This window comes from Pipistrellus kuhlii, unplaced genomic scaffold, assembly GCF_014108245.1.
Source record: "Pipistrellus kuhlii isolate mPipKuh1 unplaced genomic scaffold, mPipKuh1.p scaffold_m20_p_13, whole genome shotgun sequence".
NCBI lineage: Eukaryota > Metazoa > Chordata > Mammalia > Chiroptera > Vespertilionidae > Pipistrellus > Pipistrellus kuhlii.
The window spans coordinates 9,167,605-9,193,100 of NW_023425438.1; the positions used below are offsets into that span (position 1 = coordinate 9,167,605).

Below are 25,496 nucleotides of genomic sequence, written 5' to 3' on the forward strand. Positions count from 1 at the left end.
ATGCTTCTGGAATAAAAGAATAAATTTATTAAGTACAGAATTCTGTGTTAGGTACTTGGACATATATTATCTCATGTAGTCCTCATGATACTTATTTTAAAATATATTTTTTATTGATCTTAGAGAGGAAGCGAGAGGGAGGAAGAGATAGAAACATCAATGATGAGAGAGAATCATTGATTGGCTGCCTTCTGCATGCCCATGACGGGAGACCGAGCCTGAACCCCAGGCCTGTGCTCTCACCAGGAATCAAACCATGACCTCCTGGTTCAGAGGTTGACACTCAACCACTGAGACACACCAGCTGCCGGGCAACAACTTTTGAGACATCATCCCTGTCCCAGAGTTGGGAACTCCACCCAGAGTCCACAGGGGTCCCTTCCTGGGGCCGAATAAAAACTTGGTCATTAGCCGAAACCTATCCACTGGTTTGGCTCAGTGGATAGAGCGACGGCTTGGGGACTGAGGGGACCCGGGTTCGATTCCGGTCAAGGGCATGTACCTTAGTTGCGGGCATATCCCCAGTAGAGGGTGTGTAGGGGGCAGCTGATCGATGACTCTCTCTCATCGATGTTTCTAACTATCTCCCTTCCTCTCTGTACAAAATCAGTAAAATATATTTTAAAAAAAGAACAAAACAACAAAAAAAAACTTTGTCATCAGTTTCCTGGGCTCAAACGGACTCTAATGCTGTCTACCCTGGCCACGCTTTTATTTGAGTGTCTGATATGCACACACATTGTCAATTCATTTTTGCTCGATTCTGACCTTTATAGTCCTTGTCACCAGCTTCATACGAGGATTCTCCAGCGGGGACAAAACCTTTCCCTCTGGGACACATTTCAGTGAATTCGGCTGATTTCAGGAGAGACAAAGGAAAAAAGTTGAAAGAGAAAAGCATCAACAACTTCCATTAATGTGTATTTTATCTTATGATTTTTTTTCATTGTTGACAGTATTACAGCTGTCCCTCATTCCCTCCCTTTAGCCTCTTCCCCCCAAACCCCATCCCACCCCAGACTCAGTAACTTTAAGACACATTTTAACATCCTCTTCAGGCAAATAAATTCAGTACAATCTCAAAAATTATGCATTAGGTGCAAATAAAACCAATGACTTCAGAGGTGTACCTATAATTATTTGTATAAAACCTTCCTAGTTCGCCCATATTTTACCTACTCATGTTGCACTTGGGGTTATGACTGACTTCTCCATGACTGTGGTCTCTAGAATTTTAAAGTTTTAACAGGAATCCATCAAGCGAAACCTTAGCTTAAACGTGCAATTGCTCGTTATGGGTCAGGCTATGTTGTTGTTATAAAAAAAAAAAAAAAGAAAAAAGAAAAAAAAAAGATTGGTTTCCATTTTAAAAAATGGGGTAACATGGAATTCTCTTCCTGCCAACTATAATACTGAACCTCCCTGTAGCTGTAAATTCGGTGATGGAAAGAACTTCAGGAATGCACACTGAGGTGGTTTTTTCCAGCTCTGAGTGAGACGCACTCTAAGGTAGCCTCACTTGAATTCCAGTCGGGCAGCTACCAGTGAATGCCAGCGTCTCAGAGCCCCAGTTCTCATTCAAAGCAGAAGGAGAACCCTCGGCCGCCCCACGACAAATGCTTACCTGTCCCCAAGACCGGGCAGGGGAAGATCTCACAGTTGTCGCCCCACCCAGCCCCGGAGGTGCAGCAGCACTCTTGCTTGGTTACATTGGGGGCCAGCACGTTGTCGCAGAGGCTGGCGTCGTTGAGGTTGTAGTAGCATTCCTTCTTCTCTTCTCTGCTTGGCTCTACTTCCACGTCTGCACACAAAGGAAAAGGAGTGTTGACTGGACACATCGGATCTGTCGCTCTCACAACAGAGCAGAAGCCATGGTGACAACAAAGACCGGGAGGGATGATCAGAGTGTTTAGTGGACGGACAGCCACTTCCGACGTTTGGGCCGGATTCTCCCACGGCAAGATGCACATGCACTTGGATCCCAAATTTCGGTGGATTTCTAACCCTCCCTAACAGTGCCAATCTGTCAAAACCATTTCCTTTTACGTTGACCAATGGCTTTATTCTGGTGCGTTTGGCTGTGAGTGAAGTTTCCATACTTGCCTTCTTGCCAAACATAGGCCCATTCTTTACTGAGCTGTAACACCTACTTAAATCAGTGAAAATTTTCCCCAACACTGATGGGAGATGTAGGGCCACACATCATATTTAACCCTTAGATGGTACTTTGAATCAACCACGCCCCCGATCTTTTCTGAATAGAACAAAGCAGAAGATGGTAACTAGAAAACAACAACAACAATAAAATAAAATAAAAAAACTATTGCAAAAACCCAGAATTTATAAAATAACCTTTCATAACTGAAAATCTATTAAAATCGCTGCAAATACAAGGCTTTGAATGAAATAGTGTGTCAGATAAGCCCCAAGGTAAATTTCAGGGCTGGGAGTCTAGTCCCTCCTTGCTCTACTGTGTCCTAGAGGGAAATGCATTCTAACAGACTTAGCTTAACCGCCTGTGATAAGGACAAAGTGATGTGGTAGGACACACGTGATAAGAACGTTAACCCGCCTGTTTTTAGATAATACCAGACATGATTTCATCCCATCGGATTTGAAGTCTATGAATAAATGTGTCCTCTTAAGAAATTATCAATATTTTGTGACTGGACTTGGCAAGTAATCTAATCTCTCCCCTGAAGTTCAAATTACTGTCTATGGTCCAATTAAAATTTGTTCCACTTTTATTTTATAATATATCAGATAAGAAACTGACTACCACCATCACAACTACTTAGATTAATTCTAATGATTTATTTTTTCACAAGAATGCTGCCGTTTACAGGGCCTTGGACCCAAACAAACTATAGGGACAAAGGGAAAACATTTGCCAGTGAGGAAAATACTTTTTTATAAATATACTTTTTTATTGATTTCAGAGAGGAAGGGAGAGGGAGAGAGAGAGAGAAACATCAATGATGAGATAGAATCACTGATTGGCTGCCTCCTGCACGCCCCTTAATGGAGGTTGTGCTTGCAACCCAGGCATGTACCCTGACGGGGAATTGAACCGTGACCTCCTGGTTCACAGGCAGATGCTCAACCACTGATCCACACCAGCTGGGCAAGGAGGATAAGATTTTAATGTCAACATTTACCCTTCTTTTTTGAAGTTATTAGATAATGATATTAGAAAAATGTAAGAAATTATTTTCACAATAGCTTCCTGTATATTTCTTTTGGCAGCATCAGACAGACCTGGAACTTGATTAATATACCTAATAGCAAAGGTGCTTTTAGAATGTTAAGTTAATAAATTTCTCAGAAAAGATACTGCCCTTTTTTTTCCTCTTCTGCATTAAAATACAAGCAAGGCAGCAAACAAGCCTTGACCACAGAGCATCCACGGGGACGGAAGAGATCCCTCGTATGCTTGAGTCTGGTTCGTCCTCCGGTCGTTCTGTCTTTGACAGATTTCAGCTTGGACTCTGAGTTAGTGTTAATAGCTAATGACAAATTCAAACGTAGACTAAGAGTCCAGAAAAAAAAAAAAAAAAGATTGAAATGCTGATTCCTCAGAAGCAGCTTGTGAAGTGGTTTTGAATCATTTCCTCCTGTGTGAAGTTGGAATAAACCTGCCACATCCCTCATCTCCTCGAGCTTTCCACGTGCGCAGAGGACGGCAACAAGCCTGGCCCACGCCAATGCACGGGCCACCGCCAGTTCCTTCTCCTCGGGAGGGGCCCCGAGCTCTCACACTCGGAGTCACTGGGGGAAACTAAGGGTAGGTATTTTAAATGATTCTTAAGTCAATCCTGAACTCCATGGAACATTTCATATAAGCTTTCCCCCAACACCTGTGAATAAACTGACACCCTATTACTATTAACAACTCAGCTCAATTATTTTATATAGTTGGCCTAAAAAAATGCAGCTAGCTATTAATGAACCTATTTAGAAATATCACTCAAGTCAGGAACACAAGTAGTGCTGCCAGTCAAGTTTACAGTTTATCCTAAAAGAGGGCTCAAGGACTGATTTTTTCCCACTAGTGTACAAAGTTGTAGGTATGTCATGGTGTTTATTACAAAACTAGAGGCCCAGTGCACGAATTCGTGCATTGGTGGGGTCCCTTGGCATGGCTGGTGATCAGGCCGATCAGGGCCGTCACGCCCAGTACAAGGGGAGGGACTGTGGCAGTTAGCCAGCTATGGGAGGTTAGCGCACTCACCACCAGGGGGAAGCTCCTGTGTCGAGTGTCTGACCCCTGGTGGTCAGTGTGCATCACAGCAACTGGTGGACTGATCCGTCTGCTGGTCATCAAAGTGGCTTAGGCTTGCCGAAACCAGTTTGGCTCAATGGATAGAGCGTTGGCTTGGGGACTGAAGGGCCCCGGGTTCGATTCCGGTCAAGGGCATGTACCTTGGTTGCGGGCATATCCCCAGTAGGGGGTGTGCAAGAGGCAGCTGATCGATGACTCTCTCTCATTGATGTTTCTAACTCTCTATCTCTCTCCCTTCCTCTCTGTACAAAAATCAATAAAATATATTTCAAAAAAACAAAAAAACAAAGTGGCTTAGGCTTTTATATATATAGAAGAACTACTGTGCAGTTGTCAATGGAGACTGCCAGATTCAGAGGTGATCAGAAACCACAGGCTTCTGAGTCAAAGCATGTCAAAAATTACATCTATAGTAAACACTGCTTTCGACAATGTTCATTAGACCCACAGCATAGGGATAAAAAAGTCAAATGGTCTTTGTTCTTCCTTCCTTGATGAAAGGAAACTCACAGGTTAGTGCCTGGAGAAACAATCAATAATATCACTGTATTATTCTGGCTTTATACTAGTTGTTTCAAGTTTTGCTCTGATTTTTCTTTCCAAGCAGTCTGGAAGCCTGATGTTTATACAGCTGAACTGGAGGTCTGGTCAGGCCCTCATCCGTGTTTGGGAGGCGAAGCGAATTCTCTTTCAAAAACTGATCCACCAAGGTCATTCTGTCCCCTATCTTCCTAATCTTTGTGGTCCATAATGACCTTCCTAAAGCTTGTTTCCACTGGGGGAACACTGATCAGTAAATAAACAGAGTTTAGAAATGCTTCTACTGGAAAATGATTTTAAAAGATCAATGGTTATAGGAAGTGCCAAGCATTAAAAAGATTTTTTTTAATACAGTGTGAATAAAATTAGCCATATTACATGTGTTATGCCATGAACTTCCACAAAATATATTACTTCTCCAGTCTTCTCAGACTTGATTTCTCAATTTGTATCTAGAAGTTGGCTTCACGTCTGTATATAAAAAATCTTTTGTGTATTTTAATCCTGGAGGTATGACTGGTGGTAAGAAACTGAGCTTCTGGACCTTCTCCCTGCGTGTTTTTTGGGAAGAAACTTTTGTAGAGTCACTCCATGGGACAGATGGTGCAGAATGGAGCATCCTCACCTTTCCGAAGAAAAACTGAGCGTGGGTCCAAGGTCCCAAGCTTCACGTTTCCCTAGACTTCTTCCGAGAAGCCCAGCTTCTTAGCTTCTCACTGGCATGAGTTTGTTTTGCTTTGCCTTTTTTCTTTTTTCTCTCTGAGACAAAGCAGAAAGGGCAGCAGACAATCCGTGCAGGTGTGGAGTTCAGCCTCAATGCTAAGGGCATAGGCAGGTACCCTTGCTCCGAGTGGGAAGGAGCAGGTTGCAACTGTAGGTGCTGCCTCTGGAGCCCCTGGAAACTTCTGGAAACTCCTCTTGGTTCATCAGACAGAAGAGGGTGTGGTCATTCACGTACAGGATTGTTTCCTTCTTCAGTCTTCCCCCCAGAATATCTAATTTTAGCTTTGCTGTTGGGGTGAGGAAATTGGGAACATTTTTTTTTTTTTTTTTTTTTGGTGGAAGTGGATTCGAGGATCTAAAAGGACCCATCTTTGCTTTCACGTTCCATTGGCAATGTGCTCTGAAGGCCTCCCTGAACTGGTCCTCTCAGAGCCGCTGGGGCAGGCAGGACCACAACAGTGACCAAAGAGCAATGTCACAAATATGTGAGAGCACACAGTGTCCCCAGATGATTGCACCTGCCTACAGTTCTGAAACGCAGTTCTGCGATGGGGTAATCGTGTTCGTAAGCTACTTTCAACAGACTTGGGAAGCTTTATTCTTTTTTATTTTTTAAATCACCACAGGCACTGATGTTTTCTACCAACTCGTGTTTTTACAAGAAAAGGAATTCTAGTGTAATATTCCGAGGAAGAGTAACAGAGAACTTGGCAATACATGCCTTTCTTTATTCCTCCCTCCTAGTTTTCTTATTCAAGGACTTGGAAAATGAAAGTGTGTGTGTGTGTGAAGTGGAATTCAGGAGAAGCCATGGGTGCGTTTCAGACAACAAGTGCAGCCGATGGAATGGACTGGACACGAAGAGGTGCAAAGAAAAGGAAGTCTGCAGAAAGGTGGTAAAATATATAAAAGAAGTCAAAATAAAGGTTAGAGAGGCAAAACACAAGAGAAAAAATACTTTGAGAAAAAAATTTCTCCACACAGCTCCCATCTTTAAAGAGGTCAGTCAGGTAGGGAGTCAGCCCATGACAGCGTTGGGAGAATGAGACCTGGGCACCTAAGCCACACGGTAGAAGGGTGGGCTGAGCAAGGCATTCATGGAAGGCTCCCTGGAGAAGATGATGGTTGAGCCAAGTTCTTGAAAAATACATTAAAAAAAAAAATTGGCCAGCAAATAAGGTGTGATAGGAAGAAGAGTAAAAATACAACTGCACCGGGTGTGGGTGGACCAGCGTAAGGGGTGCCTGGTTTGCAGAAGGAGTAACACTGTGGGTGTGAGAACCTGGGTGATGGGGCAGGAATGCATTGACAGGTGAGCAGGTGATGGCCGTGTTTCCGACTTAGGGGTGGGGTGGAAGACAGCGCCAAACTCTCTTGGAGAACTCAGGACCTCACATTCCCAAAGCCTCACCCTAAATTCTTGCTAGAGGGAGTGGAGGATGTTTTGTTTTTGTTTTTCTGGTGAAAGGGTCAGAAGAGGAAGGGAGAACTAAGCCTAGAATAGGAATGCATGGGGGAGAAGAGGAAGTCTGTGATTTATGGAGATGTTACTGAAAACTGGAATTGTGAGGGTAAGACAAGTGGGCAGCGGTGGGTGAAAGAGACTCCTGAAAGCTGAATAAAGCATGGTGGAGAAAGAAAATGGGGGAGACACACCATCCTGGTGGGAACAGGAAGCACCTGTGGGGATGGAGAAATGAGCAGACGTCACAGCAACACAAGTCTCGTGCGCATCGCAAGGGCCGGGACAGAGGATCTCGAGCATAAAGCCACGCTGGAAGAGACTTGTGAAATGTCTGCAAGCATTTAGAAATGTACAAACCAGCCCGGCTAGTGTGGCCCAGTGGTTGGGTGTCAACCTGTGAACTAGGAGATTCCAGTTGGATTCCCGGTCAGGGCACATGTCAGGATTGTAAGGCTCAATCCCCTTGTGGGGTGTGCAGGAGGCAACCAGGCGATGATTCTCTCTCATCATGAATGTTTCTATCTCTCTCCCTCTCCCTTCCTCTCTGAAATCAATAAAAAACATATTATTATTATTATTATTATTATTATTATTTTAAAGTATATTTTTATTGATTTTCTCACTATCCTCTTTGAGAAGAAACCTGACCCAACTTAAACACACACACACAAAAACAAAAACAATAAAAGAAAACACACACACACACACACACACACACACACACAAAAAAAAAATCACATTTTCTTCAGCATTACCTACATTTATGGTATAGATTCACTATAAATACACATGAAGTCCTCTGGCGTTTCATGGCATTTTACAGTGTTTGCATTCCAAACAATGTGGTCTCACTGTCTTTAATTTTTTTTCCTACCAAAGGTTTTTTTTCCAATCAGACATTATTTTGAAAAAACTCTCTTAACGTTAATTGATTTCACAGGTTAACTAAACGCATTAGAAAAATAATCCTGCTCTGCCAAATATAACAGTGGCATGGTAGTATGCGGTTTCCTGCCTTGAAAAGATATGTGCAAACACAGAACCTGCAGTGGACCTCGAGAGGAAGAGAGAAACCAGAATGCCGTTTGGGTTCAGCTGTAAGAACCATGAGGACTGACTTTGCCCGCGTCCCCTGACAGCAGGGAAATAAATGCTCCTTTTTCTTTTGTGCCGCCTGCAATGTAACCAAAGCGCCTGGAGGAATGTCCGCCCTGTAAAGAAGTGTGAATAGATAATTCCTCATTGAAATGTGGGCCCTTTATAACTTTGATAAAAGGAATAGTTATTCCAAAACCGGTTTGGCTCAGTGGATAGTGCGTCGGCCTGCAGACTGAAGGGTCCCAGGTTCGATTCCGGTCAAGGGCATGTACCTTGGTTGCAGGTACATCCCCAGTAGCGGGTGTGCAGGAAGCAGCTGATTGGTGTCTCTCTCTCATTTATGTTTCTAACTCTCTATCCCTCTCCCTTCTTCTCTGTAAAAAAACCAATTATATATATATATATATATATATATATATATATATATATATATATTTATATATATATACATATACATATATATATATATATGTATGTATGTATTTTTTTTAAAGGAATAGTTATTTTATGCAACTAGCTGGGAATGAAATGGTGGGGCATACAAGGGACACATTTTCCAATGTGGAGGGGCAATTTCATTCAACAGGTGCAAAGTGTCGCCATAGGTCAGGCACTGCGCTAGCAGTGAGCTGGGTTACAGGGGCTGCAAAGAGAAATAAGACAGAGGGAAAGCAGCCATGTTGCCTGCTAATAGATTTGGACCTCACGCCATAAGCATCGGGAAGCAGTTGAAAGTGTAAAGAAGGGTTGAAAACCAGATGTATGTTCCGAAAATGTAAAGTGTTAGTGGAGAGAGGCAAGATGAGACGTCAGCAGGCACCTGCTGTGGTCCTCCAGGGAAGAGATGCTGAAGGTCTGGCTGGGCACAGTGGTAACAGAGGAGCAGAGAGAGATCTGAAGGATACAACTGAGGTAGAAGTGGTAGGATGTTAGGATGGCTTGGATGGAAGGGGAGAAAAATCAAATCTGACTTTAGGATTTCCAGGATTTTTGTTGGTTGTTTTTATGTTAATCCATTGATATTTTCAAAGAGAGTGGAAGTGTGAAAGGGAGGGGGAGAGACAGAGAGAAACTTTGATGTGAAAGAGACACATCAATTGGTTGCCTCCCACACATGCCCCAACTGGGGCCAGGGATCCAGCCTACAACTGAGATGCGTGCCTTTGACCAGAACTGAACTTGTGATCTTTCAGGAGACGTGGGCCTAGAGGCGGAAATGTGGGGTCTGGCTTGCTATGCGAGAATAAGCTCTCAAATGAGCAGAGAAAATGGATATTTAAGGCAACGCTGCAATGCATGTTGTGAAGAACACTTATTTCATAATGCAAATATATTCATGCGAGTTTCTGTTCTATAACTTCTGATATTGTTTGTTTGCATTTCTGTTTTTAAAATACGTTTCTACTGATTTCTAGAGAGGAAGGGACAGGGGGAGAGAGGAATATCCATGGGCTGCCTCCTGAACATCATCCACTAGGGATTGAGCCCCAGCCCTGCATGTGGCCCAACCAGGAATCGAACCTGTGACCTCTCCTGGCATGGGATGATGCTCACCCAGTTGAGCCACACCGGCCAAGGCTATTTGCAGTTCTTAACGGTGAGAAAGAATCATTGTTTTATCATGCAAAGGATCACTCCAATTTATATGTCTTACACTTTCTGATCTTGTTTATGTGCCTTTCTTAAATACCTAAATCGATTATAATAGGTATCTTTTTTGCATTCTTCTCGTTATACCTTCTGTTTAAAAAAATAAATAAATAAAATCCAGTCCCTACCACAGCATCCCTTTTATGCACTAATCAAGGCAGAGAACAGCATTTTGTAGGTGAGGCTTGAAGGCTACAGTTGCCAAGCCTAAATGTTTACTGCTTCCTTGAGAGTGTCCGAGGACATAAAGTTTTTATGGAGCAATTATCGCAGGCACCAAGGAAATACAAGCACCGGGCTGTATTTCATGCCCATACTCTCTTGTATGTGATGAGTGGTCTGGTCTGGACATTTCTTAGTTGTGTCTGTTTCACCCAATGCATGGCCACGTAAATTAGTGGCCAAAGGCCCAGGCAGTGAAAAACGTTAGACCAGAGCTAACAAAGAGGGCAGGTAAAAGCCAGGAAGTAGTTTAGGAATAAAAATCCTAAGACATTCAAGTTCAAAGGCACCTTGAAGGTCCACCTAGGACAAAGCCCTGCTGGAAGGGGGTGCTTTCTGCCAGTGGGTGTCCCACCTGTTCTAGGGCAACGATTGTCAACCTTTTCCATCTCATGGCACATCTAATAAATTACTAAAATTGTGAGGCACATGGAAAAATAAATTATATGTTTTGCTGATCTTATAAAAAAACAAAGGTATAATTTTGCTTCATTTATACTAGACGGCTATTGTTGTGCGGGCTGTTGTCATTTTTTTATCTGACAATCTAAGGGAAAAGAGGCCACTGCCCCTGACTAAGTCAGGTATTGCGTGTTTTAACAATTCTTGTGGCATACCAGAAAAATCGCTGCTCTAGGGCAGTGCTCGGCAAACTGTGGCTTGTGAGCCACATGCTGCTCTTTGGCCCCTTGAGTGTGGCTCTTCCACAAAATACCACCTGTGGGCGCGTGCTTACAGTGCGATTGTAACTTCGTGGCCCATGCGCAGAAGTCGGTTTTCGGCCTGGGTGAGTCTATTTTGAAAAAGTGGCATAGCACACTCAAGAGGCCAAAGAGCCGCATGTGGCTCACGAGTCCAGTTTGCCAACCACTGCTCTAGGGCAACACCCTCAATCTCATGAGACAGGTATTTGACAGCTATCTAATTTCTGGAAAGTTCTTCTGCATCCTGACCTGAAATCTGCCTTCCTGACACCCATCCCTTAGGCCCCGTTCTTGCCCTCGGTGTGAAACCACTTGAGATTATTATGCTACTGCTCATCTTTGGACTGTTATAGATTAAATGGCAACTTTTATCTTCCCTTTCTTAAACACTTTCATGAAGGATGAGGTCTGTTAGCCTATTCATGTATATAATAAAGTTCATCTGAATCCTTGTTTAAAAACTTAGACCTGGCACAAAATGCTTTGTTTTATGTAACGGCAGACTCTCTGGCTGCAGTGGAATACAACTCTTAAGTGGCCTCCATTTAACCCACTTGTTGGATTAGCCCATGTCCTCTGGTGCCCTGGGAAACATCCTGGTGAATGCTCACAGCGGGCAGAATGCTCACGGCCAGGCATTCTTGGGCAGGTTCTCATACCTTCTGATTTTTTTTAAAATATATTTCATTGATTTTTTTACAGAGAGGAAGAGAGAGGAATAGAGAGCTGGAAACATCGATGAGAGAGAACCATCGATCAGCTGCCTCCTGCACACCCCGTCGGGGATGTGCCCGCAACGAAGGTACATGCCCCCGACCGGAATTGAACCTGAGACCCTTCAGTCCACAGGCCGACGCTCTATCCACTGAGCCAAACCGGTTTCGGCATACCTTCTGATCTTACACGCTGACCAGGATGTCGACCAAGTCTCAGCCACATTTGTCTCAAACATTCTGTGCCAGTATGTTGATTACTGTAGTTCCATAATCAAATAGTATATAAACCAATAAAATACAAATGTGAGTAGAGGAGTTTCCTAGAACATGTTCAAGTTTTAGAAAGACTACAGGTTTGTTCAAAGAATGCTATCAAATGGATATGGAAAAAGCAACTGCAAAAAAAATTGAGAAAAACCGCAACAATCTAGAGGAATGTTCCACTCATTTACTTCTGCAATGGCCTTTACATTCTCACTCCCTTTAATGTTGGCAGTGGAGATAATGTATCACAGGTATGGCTCATACAAGACAAGTCAGGCAGAACTCTTTTAACGGTGAAGTTCTACTCAAAAGAAGACCTTGACCCTTCCTCAAAGATTGATGAATGAATGTATTGTACATTTGCATGCTTTATGTTGAATTTTAAATATTTAAAATGTCTTATCCTTTTTATGATTTCCAGCTTAGTCACCTTTTTCAAACAAGTGATCAATTATGTGCTCTAAAGTCAGAGAGAAGGTTCCCACTAGAGTTTATAGCTGACCTGTCTTTCGGGACACTTAAAATGTCCATATAATCAAGTTTTCCAAGACCTATACAAATTGAGGTCTGGTAGATGTCAGAGATGCCAGGAACTATAGGAATTAGTAAGACTCACCAGTTACTGTTTATTTAGATTATCTATAACTAGAGGCCCAATGCACAAAGATTCATTCAAGAACAGGCCTTTCCCTTGGCTGCTCGCACTGACTTCTCTCTGGTCATAGCTGCCTTTCTGCCTTCCTACACTGGTGGGGCGGTGTGGAATGCCTGCATCGTCGAAATGGTGACGATGCAAGCGTCCCGCCCCATCCTTGGCTGCTCAGTGCCTGTATATGCAAATTAACCGTCATCATTGTTGAGTTAATTTGCATACTCGCTCCTGATTGGCTGGCGGACATCATGAAGGTACAGTCAATTTGCATCTTACTCTTTTATTAGTGTAGATAATAAAAGGGTAATATGCTAATTAGACCAACATCTGGAAGGATGCCATTCCAGATGTCCTTACTGATGAAGCCAGGCCGGAGGGAAGCAGCTGAGTCCCGGGTGCCTGCTGGTGGCAGGAGGAGGGAAGCCCAGGTCCCGGGTTCACAGGAAAGCCAGTGCCAGCAGCCAGGGAGAAGGAAGGCCTATGCTTGCAGGAATTTTTGTGCACCGGGCCTCTAGTACTGATATAAACCAATGAAACAACTGGGTATGTAGAGGATTTAGCAGAAGCCATAGAACTATGCAGAAAATATACAAGAAACCCATAAATAAAAGGGTTAGATATAAGGTTAAGGTAAAAGTATGTATTTATTGGCAGACAAGCTTTATGAAGCTGCATATTCAAAATAATGTTCTTTGAAAAAGCAGAGAAGAACTTTCCAAAAAGGGAGTTAGTCAACGAGAGAGAAAGGAGACTCAGGGAGGGAAAGGGCAAAGGAACTTGGTAACAGCTAAACAAAAAACAGCAGGTGAGGAACAAGGCTTACAAAAAGAGTCATGTAAAGTTTTAAGAAGTAGTTGTCTGTGAACTAGTCTGGTTCACCAAATGGTTCTGATGGAGAACAATCCCACTGTTCCAACTCTTAAAAAAACACGAGCAAGCTTCCGGATCCCAGACATATCTAATTGAAGCTATGTGAACTGAATGAAGCATGTCTTGACATTACTAGGACATTCTAGCAAGAAAAAATATTTGGAGTTAAGAGGCACACCATTTCAGAAGACTCATCAAAGGATGAGAAATAGACATCCCTGAAGGGTTTGCATTATAGCTTACTATTTGATTACTTTACTTTATACAGTATTTTGCCATTGATGAAGGGCTACTATATATTTTTATTTAAAAAATTACCAAAACCCTATGAGGTAAATATAACCTTCCTGTTTCATTGGTGAGAAAATCAGAACTCATAGATGTTATATGACAAACCCAAGCTCACACAGCTGGAAAGTTGGTGGCAGACCAGAGTCCCCTGGTCATTTCAATTTACAGTCTTACAAAGAGTTTGGAAAATAAATGGAAAAAGTAAACATTTCATGAATACCAACAATCATTTTATGTATTCTCCCCTCCCCTCCTCTGTAGACTGTGATAACTGGAATATCTTATTTTTTCACTTCGCATTGTATCACATGCATTTATCATGGCTACCTGACCTTCAAATAATTCATTTAACGACTACACCAACATTATGACATGCGAATCATTTCAGTCAAAAATATAATGGGTGAGGTGTTACTCCATAAAACCAAAGACCAATAAGAAGAAGACAGTTACTTAATCCATCCCATTATTGGCCAGCCAGGTTTTCGGTGTGCTGTTTTGTGTTTGTCTTTGCTGTGAAGACGCAAAGTCTTTCTCTACAGCTCACGTGCTACAGTCCCTGAATAGAGAGCAGCCCCTTCTTCCAGAAACACTGTTCCCCTTCACAATGTCTGCTCATTTAAACCTGCACTCCCCACTTCTTGTAAGCAATCCCTGAAAAGTAACGTGTGTGGATGAAAACCTGTACTTGGATATTTCCCTCATTACTTGCAAAGACAATTATTTTACCCAGAACACGTGCACCCTATGATGGAACAGGGAAAGCTTGCTTATAAAAGTGTATAAAACCAACTGAGATTGAGCAAGAAAGCAAAAGGGTCCCTGCATCATTTTAGCTGGCTCTCCAAGGACCACTCAGTCCTTTGCTTTTCTTAAAACACAGCCCCGCTATGGAGACATGGCACAAACTACAAGGGCGATCTGGAAGTTGATGAATCTATCTGGAAAAGCATCGTTTCTCCTTTGCAATGACTGCCATTGACCACAGCCCAGATGAAATTCTAAATGAATGCAAACACAGCCACTCCCATAGGCCAAATTCTGGGAAAGCACCTCAAGAATTCCAAGAGGGATCTTTGTAGGTCCTGAGGGGCTTATAATTTGCTCCTAATTTAGAGAAATGTCAGGATACACATCTCCGAGGACCAGGAGAGAAGGGTTATGCCAGTGGTAGGCAAACTCATTAGTCAACAGAGCCAAATAGCAACAGTACCAATGATTGAAATTTCTTTTGGGAGCCCGATTTTTTAAACTTAAACTATATAGGTAGGTATACTGTTATTAACTGAATTAGGGTACTCCTAAGCTGGCTTCTGCTAAAAACGCAAGGGGCCAAAGAGCCGCAGTTAGCCGACCACTGGGTTATGCAACACAGTGAGATGAGGCATGTGAGACCCCACAAGCTCTCTTGGAGTTTAAACAATTCCCAGTAAATGTTCTCATCATGTTGGATCCCGCACCCTAACTCATGGCACTTCTAGCTAGGAAAGCACTGGAGGGACCACCTAGTCCTCACCCCCTCTCCTAAATCCACTGACAAGGGGCTGGGTAAGAGCACAGAAGCTTCCAGGGACAGTGTGTGCCAGAACACGTGGTTACTACTTACCTCACTGCAGAGTGTTTGGCCCAAACCTAGGCACGTTCCGATCCCTGGAGAGGAGCCCTGCACCCCTCTGCAGGGGCCCCGTGACTTACCCCCGGGGGCCCGGGAGCGGCACTGCCCGGTCATGGGGCTGTACTCCTGGTTCTCGTCCGCGCACACACACAGGAAGGAGCCTTCCACGTTTTCACAGAAGGCTTCGCCACACACGCCACTGAGCAGCTCACACTCGTTCACATCTGGAAAAGGGAGCACAGACCAAGTCAGATGGGGGCCTCACCCCTTGGCCTGACCAGCTGTGTAAGGCGAGTGGGCACTGGCTCAAAACCAGGACCCCCAGCGAGCAGTGGAGCTCTGCTGCCCCTCAAGGTAGGGCTGTGCCATTGGTTTGTATGAATGAGCCATGAACATGCACAGTGAAGTTTACATATTCCAACTCTGGCTTTAAGGAACATCCCAGAACTGTACTGCAAGCATCCGGGGCACCTCTGACGCTTTAGTTTTCTCCTCCCTAACTTACTGACTTAAGGAGGTCTTCCAAACCCACACTCTTCCTCTCAGCCCCTACTTCAAGGAAAATCATCTTCCCTGGCACTCTGAAAACCACACACTCCTTTAAATTCAGTTTTTAGCCAAAACCAGTTTGGCTCAGTGAATAGAGTCGGCCTGCGGATTGAAGGGTCCCAGGTTCAATTCCAGTCAAGGGCATGTACCTTGGTTTTGTGGGCACATCTCCAGGAGGGGGTGTGCAGGAGGCAGCTGATTGATGTTTTTCTCTCTCATCGACGTTTCTAGCTCTCTATCTCTCTCCTTCCTCTCTGTACAAAATCAATAAAATATAAATAAATAAGTGTGTGTGTGTGTGTGTGTGTGTGTGTGTGTGTATATATATATATATATATATATATATATATATATATAATTTTTTTTTTACGAAGAGGGATAGATTTATTTATTTTTTTTAATTGCCGAAACTGGTTTGGCTCAGTGGTAGAGCGTCAGTCTGCGGACTGAAGGGTCCCAGGTTCAATTCCGGTCAGGGGAATGTACATTGGTTGCGGGCACATCCCCAGTGGGGGGTGTGCAAGAGGCAGCTGGTTGATGTTTCTCTCTCATCGACGTTTCTAGCTCTCTATCTCTCCCCCTTCCTCTCTGTACAAAATCAATAAAATATAAATAAATAAATAAATAAATAATATAAAAAATAAATTCATTCATTTTTTAAAAATGGTTTTAAATCCACTTACATGTCTGAAAATCATTTCCTAGCAGCCAAGACATCCATTCTTAAACAACCAGCAGTCAGGTTGTGGAAAGACCCCATAAGTATTCACTGAGTCCCATGAATCACTCCCATACAACACACTGGTTCCATCCCTCCTCACTGGTTTCACCCTGCCTTGGAAAATCCTGTTGGTGTCCACAGCCCAGGAATCTACCGGTGAGTATGTGTGATTCAACGTTATGCAAGTGCACAGCCAAAAGAAGCCTGAGGCGGTGTTGAACCTGGCCCAATCCTACCCCTCACCTTTACTCCTCCTAAGGAATGTTGTGAATGAAGGCCCCTGGCTGACCCCGGACATGCTCATGCGCTGTACGCCTTCCACCTGTGCAGCATTGGCTCTCAGGAGGCCGCGTACACAAAGTTAAACATTTGAGCAATTAGCCAAATCCCTCAGAAAATGGATCCTCTTTCACCTGCTATGCTCAGTTAGTTGAACATAAAGTTTATGTATCTTGACTTATTTGAATAATGACTCAGTTTTCCATCTCACTGGGTATATAAACAGGCAAAAACCCCAACGAGCTGCGTTTTGCTAGTTAAAAGATATTGCAGCATAAAGTAAAGCAACGAGTTAGCATGTTTAATCAACCTAGACAGTCATAAATTAGACCAGAAAAACTGACTTCAGAAATCTGCCAATTCACATTGATCTGTTTTAGGTAAATGTCCAATGGAACTTTGGACTTTCCAACTGGTATTATGTACAAGGCTACTGAAATCTCCCCACCAGGTTGCATTCATTCAACCCCAAAATATTTCCTAGTTGACTTCTAGGGGCCCAGGCATTGGGAGGGGAGGGGAGGGTGGAAATGAGTCAGGCGACCCAACTCCTGACTTCACGAAGCTTATGGTCAAATCAGGGAAGTTACTCAGAGAAGCATGCAGGCCGTGGTACATGCCAAGCACAAACAGTACAGCGCGCTAGGAAAGCACAAGACAGTGGGCCTTTGGTGCAGGGGTGGGCCCAGGAAGTGGTGGGAAGGGAGTCTACCTGAAGGATGAGAGGTGATGATAAGGGGTGGAGGTGGAGGGAGGCAGTCAGGGTCCGAGTAGAAGAAATAGCATGGCCAAATGTTGGTATCAATGCTGATTCATCCCTTAAGTCCTACAGAACACCCGCGGGGTGAGTTGCACAGAATAGGTGCTCCGTTAATATTTTTGAAGGAATGCATACACAGACAATAAGACACATATTAAGTTCCCCAAAATGATTTCTTTACGAAGGGAATTCATCTGGCTGCCTAGAAATGGACACGCACCTGGGGTTTGAGGGCTGTGTGAAGTGAGTGGCTTGAGACTCCACTAAGGGACAGTTAAACAATCCTTACTGAGCACCCATGACAGGCCAAACCTGAGGTCCAGTCGGGGGAGAGAGAATTTTCTCAAACTTGGCACTCACTTTCTTAGAGAAGGCTGCTGCAGGCAGCACACACGTGATTAAATTATTTCCCCCAAAAGGGTGTCAGTTCTGCCACAGAATTTGCTCAAGTATTCTGGAGGCAGAAGGAGGGTCACAGTTCAGTTTGAGAGGGAGAGGTGGGACAGGGGTGGGGTCTGGGAGAAGAAGGCATCTCACCTCTAGCTCTGGCAACGAGTGGAGTGAGTGCAGGCTCTGGGAAGGGGAGGGGGGGAGGACATTCCCAACAGAGTGAGCAAACAGCAGCCAAGGAATGGTGCAAGCGAAGCAGCTTTACGTGGCTGGAGCGTAAAAGGTGAGGGGAAACAAGGTGAGGCTGAGAAGGTAAGTGGGGGTCAGGTCACATGACCTGCTTAGTCATAATATTTAGTGAGTGTCAGGTGACTTTCATTGCTCCTATTTCAGTGCAATGGAGACTAAAGCAGCAACCTGAAGCAGCGATGATGACAGTGTTACCTCAAAAGTGGTTATTAGTCAAGTGATTTTTTTCATTAAATTTCCAGATCCCTAGGTTTTGTCTTCCCAGTCAGATCTGGATGGGACCTGAATGAATGCTTTCCTTGCAAATGTGCCACAGAATGAACAGAGCTCTTTTTCTTAATTAGGAAGAATCAAGAAAAAAGCCTGGCTATCTGGGAAGTTTTAAATGGAAGAACCTTCCTTCTCTTTCCCATCGAATTGCTCTGTTATAAATGTGCTTCGTAATGAATTTGATCTAAAGACATCGCAGCTGGTCAGAAAATGAAATGCAACACCCCCTCTTCTCATGGGCATGTGCTGGGCCACATCCTAGGACACCTGATGACACTCAGGATTCCCTCGCCACGTTCATCAGAGGAGCGAAGAAACGCAGTTGCACAATCCGATGCATCGCTCCTGGGTGTCTTTCCCGGAAACTGAATCTCCTGCCAACGCCTCTCCTTCCAGGCACCGCCTGGCCTGAGGAGGTGCCCAGTGAAGACAGACAAGCTCTGCCCGACACCAGGCTGTTTCCTGTGCAGGAGGGGCTGGAGAGCTCTGCACACGCAGCTAAGAGTTTCCCCAAATGTTCCCTCTGCTATCTGTCTAAACTCAAAGTTACACATCTACACTTCTTCCTGTCCCTAACCATTCCAGAAGCCAGAGGACCTTCTCGTACATCCCCACGTGGTGTGACAATATCAAATCGCGATTACTGCTTGTCTCAATTTTGATTCCTATATTTCCAGTAGGACATGATCTCACTCATCTAGGGGAAATGGTGAACAACATAGTCTGATGAACAATAACAGACCCAGAGATAAGGAGCCAGACTGTTGGACCTCAAAGGGAGGGTGGGGATAAAAGGGAGAGATCAACCAAATTACTTATGTGCACACATATGAGCCTAACCAGTGGTCAAGGACAATAGGGGAGTGGGGGCATGAATGGGGGGGTAGGGGATTGGAATGAGGGGGTTGAGAACAAATATGTGATACCTTCATCAATGAAGCAATTAAAAAAATTATATAAAAAAATTGTGATGAAATTCTATCTGATTACCTTGCTGACAGTCTCTCCTGTTGTTGAAGGCTTTGGTTGCTTTTCCATGCAGAGATAAGGAAACGTGTTGGAGGGGAAATAAGCTAGACACTCACCCACACAGCCTTGCCCCTCCTGCGGGGCCTGAAAGCCCTGGTAACAGAGGCAGCGGAAGGAGCCGGCCGTGTTGTCACAGAACCCGTGCCTGTCACACACAGTGTTGTTTACACACTCATCAATATCTGCAAAAAAGACACAAAACACAGACTGACAGACACCAGGCAGGGATGGGAGACACAGGTGCTTCCACGCACGCCCCGGTTAGTAGGAGATGATCATGGTCACACAGAATGAACTTTAGAAAACATTTTACACAGCAATAAAATGTTTTGATGGAAATGTCTTAGTAGACAAAACACTGGGTTCTGGGAGAAAACATTTACTTTTTCTCAGGAAATGTTTTCAAATGGAAACGACGGCTGTGATGGTCTCGCTCAGTTATTATCTCAATGCTTTTTAAATTATTTTGAAGAACACACACTCTCTCTCTATAGGGGACATATGGAGAGGTACTGCCACCTGTTTTGATTGTGATAAATACTAAACCATTCTATTTGCAGAGTTGGGGGCTGAAATAAGCAGTGGTTTGCCGAAACCGGTTTGGCTCAGTGGTAGAGGGTTGGTCTGTGGACTGAAAGGTCCCAGGTTCGACTCTGGTCAAGGGCATGTACCTTGGTTGCGGGCACATCCCCGGTAGGGGGTGTACAAGAGGCAGATGTTTCTCTCTCATCAACGTTTATAGCTCTCTATCTCTCTCCCTTCCTCTCTGTAAAAAAAAAAAAAAAAAAAAAAAAAAAAAAAAAAAAAAAAAAAAAAATTAAAAATAAAAAAAAAAAAAAAACATTGATTAAAAACAAAAAGAAGAAGAAGAAGAAGCAGTGGTCTGCCTGGGCAATGGTTGCTCAACTCCATGGATGACCTTGATCCAGTCTAACCAGTATTCCCAAGAAGGGAGAGAGAAGAAGGAGGGGGAGAAGGAGGAGAAGGAGAAAGCAGAGGGGAAGAAGAGAGGAGAGAGGGGAAGGGAGGAGGAAGAGGGAAGAAGAGCAGAAAAAAGGGAGTGGGAAGGGACAGAGAATCTGATGAGTTCAGCAGTGTAGCTACCAGACCCAGTTATTCACAAGGAGAGATTTCCTGTCACCAAGTCATAGCCACTCAAGGTCCTCAATGTCAATGCCTTTCCACCTGGCCAGCCAGAGGCCAGACTTGTAAATCCTTTTTGTTCTGTACCAACTTTGTGACGGACAGTGGTCCTGGGCCTCCTCCACGCCCCCATTAATAAAAATGTTCTCATAAAAGTGATGACTGGATGAAAAAGTCACAAAAGGACTTTCAGATATAGTTCTTCTTTATCTTCCTCTCAAGTTTCCCTGCCATTTTTTCATTTCTGTCCTGTTTACTGTGCACTTCCTTCTGTCCTGTCCAACTCTGGACCTCACAGTCCCAAAATACAGCTTTTTGGAGAAATAATTAAGAAAGTGCAAGGACTGTATCCAAATCTGGTAGAAAGTGCTTTTATGTTCAAATAATGAAATGAGAAAACAAATGATTAAAAAAAAAAAAAAAAAAAAGGATGGGTTAAATTGCACTTGACAGAATTTGGTTTTTGAGAGTTAATGTTAATAAAATCGAGCTTTTCTTATTTTAATTTTTTAAGCTAAGTCCAAGAAATTTTCTAAGGAAAAATTCAGTGCTATTCAGCATCTGTGTCACTTCCCTTCCTGATGTTCCAACACTGGCACCATCAAGTTCAGAGACTGTCTCACTTTTTGAATTGCAAAATATGAGTGACTGTATCAAGCGTTTTCTCAATTTTCCCAACTCAAAGAAGACATTCAAGGCTAGGGCCTTCCTCCCAGCCCCACCCTTTCTCCTGGAGTCCAACCTGCTCAGCATCTCCCACTATACACCCCCCACCCCCACCCCCATTCCCTTCCCTTGGTTAGTAGGAGAAGCTGGCCATGATGTCACCCACTGTGCTTTTCCATTCTTTCTACCACTGTAATATGTCTACAAAAATAAACCCCACAAAACTATCTGTAATCACCGCCTTTATTTCCTAATAGAGCTTATCAGTTAATAAAATAATAGCAATGATACTAATAACAATAATATGGGTGTGTTTCTAGATCACTGTGATGATTAAAGGTAACACACATAAAATGTTACTTTTAGAACATTGCCTGGCATGTAGCATAGGAAGCATCTAATATGTGTCAGTTGTTGTTATTATTATTATTATTATTATTATTACTATTCCTCTTAGTCCTTAATGACCCACTTCATGACATACTCTCTCTCTCTCTCTCAAAACCTTCAGAAAAACACCCGACAGACCCATCATTAAATCCCATGATCATTTGACAACCAGTCACCATCACCTTTGACCTACATGTCTGGTCAAGACCTCCTTTACTCTCTCTTTTCATAACCGGACAGACCATTTTTCTCATTCTACCTGTAACCACTATGGCTAGCCCTCACCTGGCACAGCCTGAATGAAGGTGGCCACTCTCCACCCTTTCTGCACCCTCTCAACTGCAAAAACCAAGGTCCTCAGAATGAATCCCAACTCCTTGTCTCCAGCCAGGATCCTTCATATTCGAAGTCATCCATTTACCAATTTGATCTTCTGTTGTAACGTCAAACTTATCAAGTCTGAAACCTACTAAACTACACTGTCTTCCTCCTAAACTGTACTTCTTGACCTTAGTGAGAAATCTTGCATCTCTTAGCCTTCTCCCTTTTTTATTTTGCCTTTATCAAACACAAAGAAGACACTCCATAAGTTTGTTCTGATAGATTTTCAATGCCAGCATGAGGCTGGGATTACAGCTATTTACGGATCACAACCATGAGAGGAGTAACCGCACGTGTCATCAAATCACAACACAGGCCACTGCTAATTTTAGACTTCCTGAGATGGACTTTTGTCAGAAGATCACACTACACGCTGAACTATAGGACATAAGGGCTGGAAAGAAAACTCAGAAATGCGTCCATTACCACTTTTATACTGATTTCCCAGCCTTCCTCCAGGGTCAACTTCGATCCGTTAGAGTCATTTATATAATAACTATTGGACACGCCCATAGTAAATGAACTTATTGCCACTCCGGCCTCCCATCTCCTCCATTTCTCCTATATTCCCTTCAGCAGAGAATCCAACCAGTCCCGTAACCAGAAACCTTAGTCACCCTTCTCTTGCTCTTCCTCCCCATCCCTCCCGTCACACCCTTTTATCTAACTTTCCTGATGCTCATACTTCTAATAGTTTTTTATTTTTTTTAATCTCCAGTCTTGCCTCCCTCCCTCTAATCCATTCTCTACCAAACAGCAGCCCTGTCGGTGACATTCTCTTGCTCAGAGTGTTCAGTGTCTCCTCTTGGCTGGAGGATACCAAGCATCTCTTCTGCAGAGCACAGAGAGCCCTTCATCACCCGGCTCCTGGCTGCCAGCCTGGCCACCGTTCTCAGCCAGCCTCCTTCCCAATACACGTTCCATCCCCACCAGCACTCCATCCCCATGTTCTTCAATTTCTCGCTGACTTGGTGGACGCACACACTTTCCTCCACCAGAAACTCCCCTGCTACCTGCTTTGCTCAAACCTTCTCCTGGCTTTTCAGGAGTCGATCCAGGGGCCACTTCTTAGGTGGCACCTTAAATAGCCCCTCCTCTCTGTCCCCAGAGCATGCTGTGCCATGCTCTGCTTATCAGGGCTACTTTTCAGGGTGGGTAACCTCACCAGCAGCTTATTCCCCTCCAAAAATGAGGTGGTGGATGGCAAAGAAGCAGTGCTAGAAACCTGGTGGCTTTTCAGACAGATTCTTTAAATAAAAGCTCTTGCCTTCCTTTTTATTAATTCCATGCTGTATTAGCAGACGGTGCTTTCTTGTTGCTGATCGCCAGCTCAGGAACTGAGTGACCGACCTTAAGGTGAAGAAGTCCTGAGACAGTTATGGATTACTGGGCGTCGTGCAGTCTTAGACTTACTGTAACAGTGATTAACAAAGTTTAGATGAGCAATATTTTGGATTTAAGTGAATAGGAAAAAATAATGTAGCATGCCTGCTGGAGACTCACTCTTCAACAACTAATATTTTATAAAAGTGATAGACTGTCATTCTCAGCAGTTTCATGTTTTCAACAATGAGGTGAGGTAATAGCTTTAATAAGAAGACATTTGTTTCACTTCTCTGACTAATGATCTGTATTAAAAAAACACGCGATCTCATGAGATTTTTCTTTGATGTGAGCTCTCTCAGATATTTTTCCATTGTTAGTTCTGTCTATAAAGAGACTTAGAAGAACTGCTACAGTTAAGATAAACTCTATAAACATAAGCAAAATGTTAAGACTTACGATTATATAAAAATGAAAGCCCTATCAAAATTCAGGTTTCAGAAATGGGCCCGTGAAAGCCATCTGTTTTGGCTGAAGTTGACTTCTGAATATGAAACTCAATTTTGAAAGATCCAGCTATCACAGCTTGTCTTTTCACTTCATGAAGAGTGAGTCTATGACATTACCAATTTTGCTGAGGCCTCTATAAGAACCCTGCATGGAATTATCACCAGTCATACTGCCCACGTCAGTGAGTGATGAAGAAGTGATTATCCGGCTATCTCTGGGCTGGCAACCCAAATGAATTAGGTACACCGCTGTAAGAACTGCTGACTCCTCATGCAAGATTTTGCTATTAATACATGACTGAACAAAGCAGATACAAATATTCCTGCTTCAATGGAAATGAATTCAATAAAGAATTACTCAGACCAAGGATAGTGGATCACTGATGTGAATTCTCCAATAACTACATTACATAAATGCCAGAAAGGAAAACAGAACCGAGTCCTTTCTGGGCATCTGGCATTAGCAGGAGCTCATTTTAAAGGAGCAGTGTTGTGAGTGACCTTCAGGCCCACACTTTGAGGGACTGACCTATTTGGTAGATCCATTTTTCCTCATCCAGATGCTCTTTATTTAGTATCTTTTCTCAGTGGATGAAAAGCTCTTCAAAACCTCTTATATTATTTTAAAATATATATTTTTAATTGATTTTGAAGAGAAGAAAGGAGAGGGATATAGAGAGATAAAAACACCTCTTTCTGGGGATAGAGCCCACAACTTGGGCACGTGCCCTCACCAAGCACTGAAACATGACCTCCAGGGCCATGGGTTGATGCTCAACCACTGAGCCACACCAGCCAGGCCAAAACCTGCTGACTGTTCTCAGGGATTCTCCACAGAAAGCAGAACTCTAACCATTTTCTCTCAATTCTCAAGTAAAGACTTAGGGCTAGACACTTGGTGTCACCCTCTTGCTTAAGTAAGGTGAACTACGAAAAAGGGTAAAAGTACGCAGAGGCGGCATGGTTTTCTACAAGAGACTGGGGTCAAGTAAAGCTTACTCAGCAAAAAAGTACAACTACGTTCAAAGGCTGCGACAATGAAATATACAACAAAACCCAATAATTCCATTAAATTCTCAGATATACAGAGAAGAATGTGTATGGGGAGAAAGGAGTATTTGTGTACCCTCCCCTTCCCCCCCCACCCGAACCGCCCCCCCCCCCCCCCCACCAGTTAAATGATTTGGTTCTCCTTCTCTCAGTTGCATTCCTCAGTTTGTTTGCTTTTTGGGTTTTTTTGTTTTGTTTGTTTTCAAGAAAAAGGTGCTTCTCTTTTGTACTTTTCTAGCTTGTCCACCTCTCTTAATTTTCTTATTCTGAGCAAGACATATCTACCTGTTGGAGGAAGCAGCTCACTGCTGAGTCTCCTGTCTGCTTCCCGGGAACTCTAGAGAGGGGGGTGATGGAACCGAGCCCCATTGTTGGTAAGTGGATCATTCACAGAAAAATCACCACAGTTCTTGCCTGGCTAGGAGGAAGAAGCCTTCCTGTCATCAAAACATTTTCAGATGAATGGTAGGGTTCATCTCAACTGGAGGGGACTTGGAAGATTACTGGGTTTGGAACCCTTCATCTTAAGAACCAGAACACCGAGGCCTAGAGAGGCCTTGCCTCAAGATTATGCAACCAGTTAGTGGCAGAGCTGGCAACACTACAGGGCTCAGTGTAGGAACAATCTCCAGAATCCGAGTTTGTAGCTCCATCCATCACGTCTTGCCTCCTATGAGGGCGATAGGTCAGACCGA

The 25,496-nt window shown here is 43.6% G+C and overlaps 1 protein-coding gene across 20 annotated transcripts in view; it reads right to left on the reverse strand.

Annotated features, from left to right (window-relative positions):
- LTBP1 (latent transforming growth factor beta binding protein 1) overlaps positions 1-25,496 on the reverse strand; it is a 298,629-nt gene that overhangs the window by 23,413 nt on the left and 249,720 nt on the right. For 13 of the 20 annotated variants that reach the window (XM_036434787.2, XM_036434781.2, XM_036434780.2 and 10 more), the window contains 4 exons: positions 19,396-19,521; positions 15,173-15,316; positions 1,625-1,801; positions 769-855 (listed from right to left, as the gene is read on the reverse strand). In XM_036434787.2, coding sequence (XP_036290680.1) covers positions 769-855; positions 1,625-1,801; positions 15,173-15,316; positions 19,396-19,521 — 534 coding nt within the window. The remainder of the gene's footprint in view (positions 1-768; positions 856-1,624; positions 1,802-15,172; positions 15,317-19,395; positions 19,522-25,496) is intronic. The other 7 variants (XM_036434784.2, XM_045580538.1, XM_045580541.1 and 4 more) reach the window with 2 other exon arrangements.